Source organism: Diadema antillarum, unplaced genomic scaffold, assembly GCF_040938485.1.
Source record: "Diadema antillarum isolate AM-2024a unplaced genomic scaffold, OU_Dant_1.0 scf00000146, whole genome shotgun sequence".
NCBI lineage: Eukaryota > Metazoa > Echinodermata > Echinoidea > Diadematoida > Diadematidae > Diadema > Diadema antillarum.
In genome coordinates this window covers 429741-438253 of record NW_027271035.1, presented here as the reverse complement: position 1 = coordinate 438253, position 8513 = coordinate 429741, and the positions used below count along the sequence as shown (strand labels likewise).

Sequence of the window (8513 nt, the reverse complement as noted above, 5' to 3'; positions counted from 1 at the left end):
CCCAAGAAAAAAGACACCCCCCCCAAAAAAAACAAAAAAAACAAAAACAAAACAAAACAAAACAAAACAAAAAAACTAACAAAACAAAACTAACAAAACAAAAAACAGAAAACGATCGGGGGGGGGGGGGTGACCCCCACCAAGATTGGATGGGAAATATAATACCGCTATGTACTGCTTCAAAATACTACAAAGCTATACCCGACGAGACAAGGGTCCCTGTGAAAGATTAACGGCAGAAAGTAGCTTCTATACTCTTTGGGCAGAACGCTTCTCAAACCAACAAGGGTGGTAACACTCAACCCTTGAAGTGAAAAGGGGGAGGGGCAAAGGGGCCGACGAGGCGCGGCGGGCCGGGGATCGCGGCCAGTGGCGCGGCCGGGGCCACGTACGCCGCGCGCCGCGCCGGTTGGCCGGCCGGCCGGGGAAAGGGAAAGCGCAGTGACTGCTAGCGTTATGGATGCTGCTGCTGCTCGGGTCAAATCCCTAACGTCTCATCTTGTGTCGAATTTTTCTGCGGAGGAAGAAAACCACCAAAGCAAACCGGAGGTAACCTTATATTGTATTCTTGGTAGATGTAAAGCTACCTCTGTTCATCAAAACGAACTAAGAGCGAGTGATATTGATGTCTCAGATTGCTTCGATGTGACGAGCGCTTGTCGAAAGACTGTAGTCCCATATACTGCATTGTCTGTATGTCCTTTTCTCCAAAGCGCACTCCTTGACCTTGCGCTTCTATACAGCGACGGTACCCCTTTTGTACCCCTGTGAATATGCTTTACCATTGTCTGTCATAGTCTGTCCGTCTGCCTGCCTGCCTGTCTCTTTCTCTTTTCCTCCCCCAGAGTCTTTTCCACATCTCAAGACGATCTTGGAAGGATATTTTATTTGAATTTACATTTGTTATGATTATGAAGATGAGTTGCTTTTGATAACTTCTTTTTTTTTAATGAATATGACTTGTGTTGTGTTATTGCCATGACCAGATAACTAGCTAGGTTAAGTGTGCTGAATAGCAGGTATCTTTAAAAAAAATTTACAGGCATTAAACTCTCACTCTCAGTAATGCCTATCATGGTCTGCCATCTTTATACCACTATTACCAGTATTGTGTGTTAAGTTTAAAAAAAAAAAAATGTTTTGTAAAAATGTACGGTTATGGTATTCAAAAATTTTATCATCATTTATTCACTTTACATCTAACGCCATGTAACGGTTAACATGTTACTTGTTGGGATTGGATAAATACCGGTATGTTCAGTTTATTAGGCTGACTTTATGCGGGCATTCCATTGTTGTGTTGCACACCATAGTTGTACAACCTGAAGCAGTATGATTTGTGCTGATATAATTTATGCAGCAATTTTCTGTGATTCATAGATTTGCAGAGTTGGTAGATGCTCTACTTTGAGTGAGATGTTCATGATTTATCGCGCTATGTAAACTTTTATTTTGTTTGAGATAAATGTGTATTTTGTGTTTGTATTTCAAAGATAAGGTATATCATGTAAAGAGGGCTAATATTCAGCCTGTGGTCATGGATATTGAATTTTTACGCGAAGGATGTCCCATCACAAGTGATAATCAGGATCACTTTAAAAAGGATAGTAACAGAGAATGGAAATCAGGTGGTAATTGGTACAAGGTAGAGCTGCTCATGGTAGTTCAATGTACAAATTGTAGTTTGGGTACATTAGACTGGTGTTGCAAGGATATTTATGCTATGGTATTTTTGGCTCTTTCCTCCAGGCATCATCAAAAATGGCAGGGAGTCCGTTGACAAGTCATGTTTTAGACACAGCAAGAGGCTCGCCAGCATCCCACATGAGAATTGAAGTTTATTTCTTGGCAGGCGGTCAGTGGAAGAGAATATCAGAAGGGTAGGTATTTCTCACATTGTCTACAACTTGCCTGGACAGCACATGGGGGAATTCTGTATGTACGTAATGAGCGTCACAAATGTTCTGTGTAAGATTCAAATACTCTGTCTCGATAGCCCTTTAAACAAGCTTCATATAATTCATTGAACATTTTTACAAGATTCTAGTCTAATAACATACTGAATTTGCCATTCATTTGAGCACTGATTTTCTCTCCAAGTGCAATCATGAAAATTTCTTGCATAGGAGTACTAATGATGTTATTGGTAGCAATTTCTTATCACTGAGCAGAATTGGAATACGATGTACATGTACAGTGGAAACTCGATATAACGAGATGGTCGGGACCGAGTCATTTTCCTCGTTATAGCCGATATCTCGTTATATCAGTAGGCATAAAAGAAAGCATAACATAAAGACATTAATTTGCATGTGTGGGACTACCCATCATCTTTCAATCAATACTGATAACTTGATAATGTGTGTGAGGGATTTACTCACCTTTATGGGTAAGAAAATGTTTTTCGCCAGTGAAATCCAACATCAAGAATGTGTTTCTTATTAATTGTAGATGTTTGAATCTGTAAATTATATAGCTTGCGATTGTGTCAAGATCGTCTGTGGATTAGTATATGTGGTTATGGTATGGGTGTGTGGAATATATTATGGTCTGCACAATGCTGTGTGTGTATGTGACACATTCTGTATGTACATTATGACTGCGTGTGTGTGAAGATGGGGAATTCCCTACGTAGAAAGCCAATCACAGCATCAGATTGCCTCACACCTGCTAAACGTCATGATGATGTCAGGCCGTCCCACCACATTTTCTGCATGTATCAGTGTGCTCGCATACACACACACACGTACAACATGCGGTGCTAGCTGGAGTGCACTGAAGAAAATATGTGTGTACAAGACAGTTTTTGGCGCATCGAGCTTTACAATCTCGGAAGGTGATAGCACAGGCGAAGTAAGGCTTTACCCGAGGACATTTTGCTTTACCTCGCTATAACAGGTTTGATTGGCTATGTTTTTCTTTGTTTGGAAGTCACAAAATTTATCTCGTTATAGCAGTTATTTCGTTATAGCCGATCTCGCTATAAGAGTAGCATGTAACATAGACTTGTGTGGAAGGAAATTTGGGACCGGGAAAATTTCCTCGTAATAACCGATATCTCGTTATAGCAGTGTTCGTTATACCGAGTTTCCCCTGTATTTTGAATTCCTTTGGACATTGAGTTAGCAGGATAATGATTACAAGCCATGTCATGCCATTGGAAAGTTTAATATATTGGGATTTGGTGGGGGGAGGGGGGGGGGAGTGCTTCAGCCAACGTATTTCTTAAAGTTATTTTGTCAAATATTCATTCAGAGACATGGTGCAGAAGTGTGGTATAGCTTTGACATATGTGACCGTGCACCTCAAAACGAACATAAAGTCGCACACACTGATTTTGCGTGAGGACTGAAAATAAGTGAAATGGGTCAACCTAGCAGAACTTGACTTTTTCATATTTTCTGAAAGAGCGGGTCTTCTTTTATATTATGCTAAATTTTGGTATCATAAAAAGGGCAGGAAAGTGTGTTTTTTTTAGCAGTTTATCTCGAACATTTTTGGTAGAATAATGTGATTAGGTGTGCCTTTAGAATCCTTTTTTCATTTCTGAAAAACCTTGTCCACACTCTTCACTTTCAACTCTAATAACTTTTGAAAGGATAGCGCTACTTCTTTGAAAATTGGCATTAATTATGGACAGAATGTGTTAATGAGGCATGCTTAATTTCAGTTTAATTTGATAATCCCTTCATTGTTGCTACTCTGGTGGTTTACTTCCTGTTTTTTGTCCCATTCATCGCACAGCCAGCACGTTTGGTAAAGATTAAAGGACAAGTTCACCTTCATAAACATAAGGATTGAGAGAATGCAGCAATATTAGTAGAACACATCATTGAAAGTTTGAGGAAAATCAGACAATCCGTTCAAAAGTTATGAATTTTTGAAGTTTTTGTGCAGTACCCGCTGGATGAGAAGACTACTGCAGTGTATGAATAACTTAGATGTCACATGCGTACAACAATATAAGGAAAATATAAAGAGAATTTCACAAAATTCCATCTTTTGAAAAAAGTACACATTCCCCTGACTCGTTACCGATAAATGTTATGGGTAATATTATTCCCCCTGCCCTCAGAAAGAGGCAAGTCAATTGCTCTCTTATTGTGTGAAAAAAAGTGAAAATATGTTGAATTTTCTTTTATATTTTCTTTATACTGTTGTACGCATATGACTCACAAGCTGTAGTAGTCTCCTCATCCAGCGGTTCCAACACAAAAATTTAAAAAATTCATAACTTTTGCATCGATTGTCCAATTTTCCTCAAACTTTCACTGATGTGTTCTACTAATATTGTTGCATTTTCTCAATCCTTATGTTTATGAAGGTGAACTTGTCCTTTAAGCGCTTGAATAGACACTGTACTTCAGAGCCTGTTTTCTCAGTTCACACTTTTCCTGAGTTTGTGCTTTCTTTCCAATATTTAGATAGGTTAGGAGAGTCCATTTGATTTGAGTTATACATCATTTTAAAGCTTAAAGTCTGCTCTTTCAGAATATGGTCTTAACTAAAGATTTATGTCTGGCGACTTTTTGTTTGTTTTGAGGTGCAGGGTCACATATAATCTAATATTCAAATATTCTTTTCATTTTGAGTTTTATCATTGAGTAACAAAGACTGATGACGACCCAATTTATTTTGTACTCTTTGCCCCTGCAGTTGAATCATGCTTCCATTAAATCCAACAAACCGGGGAAATTGAAATGTTATACGTAGATAGTGTATTTTAATGTTTGAGTTTCTCAGACACTAAGACTCGAAGAAAGCTGAATGGTAGAATCAAGAACATTTCCGAACTTTTGTCATACAATGTACGTCATTGTAATTGTGTGCTAAATAACCAAGTTCAGTTTGAGCCATGACTGACTTATAATGCTCTCCCTGTTATCCACACAGATTTACAAACTCTGATGGTAGGTGTCCAGGCCTCTTGAAGCAAGACCAGTTCCTTCCAGGAATCTACAAGATGTTTTTCGACACCGGTGCATACTTCAAGAACATCAACACAAAGGGGTTCTACCCATTTGTTGAGGTAAGTTTGTTTGTTTATTTGTTTGCTCGCTTTGACAGTCAATGGCTGTCGCTTTTATGTGCTTGCTGCCCAACAACAGGGTGGTCCACAACTTGAAATTTGAGCATGTTGCAAGCTCAGAATCTGAGAATATCACAGAAATTGTATGTGCGCGGAGCACACATCACAGGCACGTAGTAAGCAATATTTCGCAGCTTATCTCTATTTGTCCTGCTTACATTCAATGTTTTCTCACATGTTTTGCACACAAATTTCTAAGTACCAGGTCGTTTGATGTTTCTTATGTTTTGCACATGTTTTTCACATGTTTGAATACATTTTAGTTTAAGCTTGTTGCAAATTCTTGAGGATGTTGCACAATATGTTGCTGGCTTTTGAGAATGTTGCCCAAGATTTGAGGATTTTGCTTAAGAATTTGAGCATGTTGCAGCAACATGCTGAAACCCCTTGTGGACCACCCTGCTAACAAGCATGATTGGGAAAGAAGAGCATCTTTCAAAAGAGAGTTAAATATCTTAAGGAAGTGATATCAATTTTCCAATGCGAGAGGGATTTAAAATAATGTCTTCTACAGAATCTTATTTCAGACCATTATTGATGTAGCTATGAATGTGATATGGTTAATTCTCTGTTGAGGCAATATCAGAGTTGTATCAAGAGAAAACAGTGTGATTAATTATTTTTACTCTTTTAAGTCAAATTGATTTACTGTGCTCCTGGTACATGTATGTAGCCAATGATCGTTCCTTTACAGTATCATATATATATATATATGTATATATATATTTTTTTTCATTTTCACTTTCAGGTTGTATTTGAGATTGAGGATCCCAGCCAACATTACCATGTCCCCCTGCTCCTCAGTCCATACTCTTACTCCACCTATAGAGGGAGCTGATGAGACAATGGAAGAGGAAAAAGGCTCGGTGATCACTGCGTGGAAGTCATCTTCTATGCGAAGCCAGAATGAATGTGATCCAAATTGCAGAAACTTTGTCTTCTGGACACATATCTGAATTCGAGCAGCAATATCATACTGATCTAATATCTTGTGGAATCAGTTTAAGGGAGCTCTGTATGCATGCTAATACATGTATACAGGAATGATATCTCAAATCAATCATATTCTCACAAAACAGAGAATGGTGCTGGTTCTGAAAGGATTTAATCCTTAAGAGAGTTGGAGACATGAAAGCAGAAGTCATCACTTTTGAACTCCACTGACCAGTTGATCAAACTTCATTGATTTTTGCACTGTTGTATTGAAATTTCATCAAAAAGATTTCACCAATAAAGATGTGAAATCATTTTTTATATCACTGATGCTAACAGAATTTCAAGTAGCCCCATGATACATGTCATAGGTGATACAAATATTTTTTTTAAAACACATTAATTGAGTGCATCTGTCAAGTCCTAACACAATGTAATGATGAAAGACTATCAAAGTTTGTGAAAAGATATTATACTCGAGTATGTCAGTGTGGTCCTTAAGTGTTGATATACCAGTCCCAGTCTACAGAGTTCAAATGGTGAAATTTGACCGCTGTTCATGAAAGTTGGTGAAACCTTTGAAGTGATAAGACAAAACTCTCTCCTACGTTTACAAGCTCTGACAAAGCAATTTAATGAGATGATTTCAGGCCATTCATGAAGGGGTCAGCCTTCCTAGATCAAGATCAAAGTGTATGGCTACAGTACGACAACCTGCCAAATACGTCAGAAAGAGCAATCATTTTTGTGAAATGACAATTTGTGGCAGGTTACATGCCACTGATAACACTTTTTGTTATCTCCCCCAAAGGGTGTTAGAGGTACAATGTATTATCTTTTCAGGTTGTCTGCCCATCCATCTGTCCACCCCTCCCCCCCCCCCCCCCACCCCAAGATCTTCTTAGCACCACGGAAGGTAACATCTTTAATGCATGATCTTGATACTTGACCCAGGTATGCACCGTGACAAGCAGGTATGTTGACTAGATGTGGACAAAATTCCTCAAGTTTAAAGGTTCATGAACTTTGGCTGATGTATATCATCTTCCAGTTATGCCTTTAACAATTGAGTGTCTAGTGCTAATGTTGTGGTTTGAAGGAAGTGGGGAATACATTACATATATGAAGGTGAAAGGTCAGGATAAAGGACCACTGTACCAGAGCTAAAAATGTGATTTTTTACATGATTTTTTTTTCTGAATTATATGTTGAGCCTTTGGTAAGTAAGAGTGCATTGGCATCAGCTCCAGTTACAGTGATTTGACTGTATTGTAGGCGAGTTTTAGCCCATCAGCCCCGTGGGCCAGATATGCTCAGTCTTGTCTGATCTTTCTTGTCCAATGTCAATCCACCCTTCTTGAATATGATATGGTCTTGAGGGTGATTTTCTGAACTGAAAGTCGAGTGAATTGTCTTGGATAGAAGGAGTTATGCTAAAACATGTATCAAGACTGCAACAGATACGTGAAATTAATTCGTTGTGATGTAGATTTTAAGTTTAGAGTTCATGAACCTGCTGCATTTGTTTTATCTGGTAAAGCCATTATGAATGGAGAACTCCAGCTCGAATTTCTGAAATCCATTATGGAATGATAAAATACATGTATGTGTTTATATGAAAATGAGGAAATTTCTCTTGCTGTATTGTTTGCTGTTGAGTTCAAGTCTGAAGAGCCAAGTTAGATACCTAGAACTTTCTAGCAGAAATTTTCAACATACATTATATACATCAAGTAATGCCACTCTTTCCTTCATTCAACATCTACTACATACAAAATATGGTATGAAATGGAGTACAGTGTACATGTATTATTGCGAATTAATGAAAGTGCTTGTGTGTAACTGAGTGTGTACATGCATATCTGTGCTATGTTATGTATACATCATTTACCATGTGCTACTTAAATATGATGGGCCATTACCAAAAATGGGCCATTATTGGCTTCTGAAGAAGCCTCATCGCTATAGGCCCGGCACAGTCGCACTTGGAGAGATTCGTCACTACAGTACCAGAAGACCATGTGCACATCACACAGTAAAATCTGTACGTCTTTATAACATAACCATCTTGACATCCACCTTTACTAGGGACTTGTACACGCCATGTTTATATCGAAAGACAAACAATAAAACATGGCATCTGAAAGTTTCAGTGGAGTCGGACACAATTATACTGTAAAAGTTAAACATTGTGTGTGTGTGTGTATGTGTGTCTGTATTTATTTCAGATTTGAAAGGTCCACTGTCATGAATTTGGCAGTAAAATGAATGCAAACATAATTATGTACCAAGCAGCCGTGATAAAAAACATCGCCATTTCGCAGGCAGTATCTTCAACGCAAACGTAGAGGTATAGAAACATCCACACATATACATTTAGTGAAAATCTGATCATTCATTGCTGAGTTGTTGGGAGATTCACGTCATCTTATGTCCTTAATGATCCCATGACCTTTGACCTCATGATCCCAAGTTTAATTGTTTCTTTCTT

At 38.3% G+C, this 8513-nt stretch overlaps 1 protein-coding gene across 1 annotated transcript; it reads left to right on the top strand.

Annotated features, from left to right (window-relative positions):
- The first annotated feature begins 436 nt into the window (after positions 1-436).
- Positions 437-6831, top strand: LOC139721575 (5-hydroxyisourate hydrolase-like). The gene is made up of 4 exons (XM_071632907.1): positions 437-549; positions 1750-1880; positions 4894-5029; positions 5838-6831. Exons 1-4 carry the CDS (start codon positions 457-459, stop codon positions 5925-5927), a joined length of 450 nt encoding a protein of 149 aa, XP_071489008.1. The 5' UTR covers positions 437-456; the 3' UTR covers positions 5928-6831.
- Positions 6832-8513: the final 1682 nt, after the last annotated feature.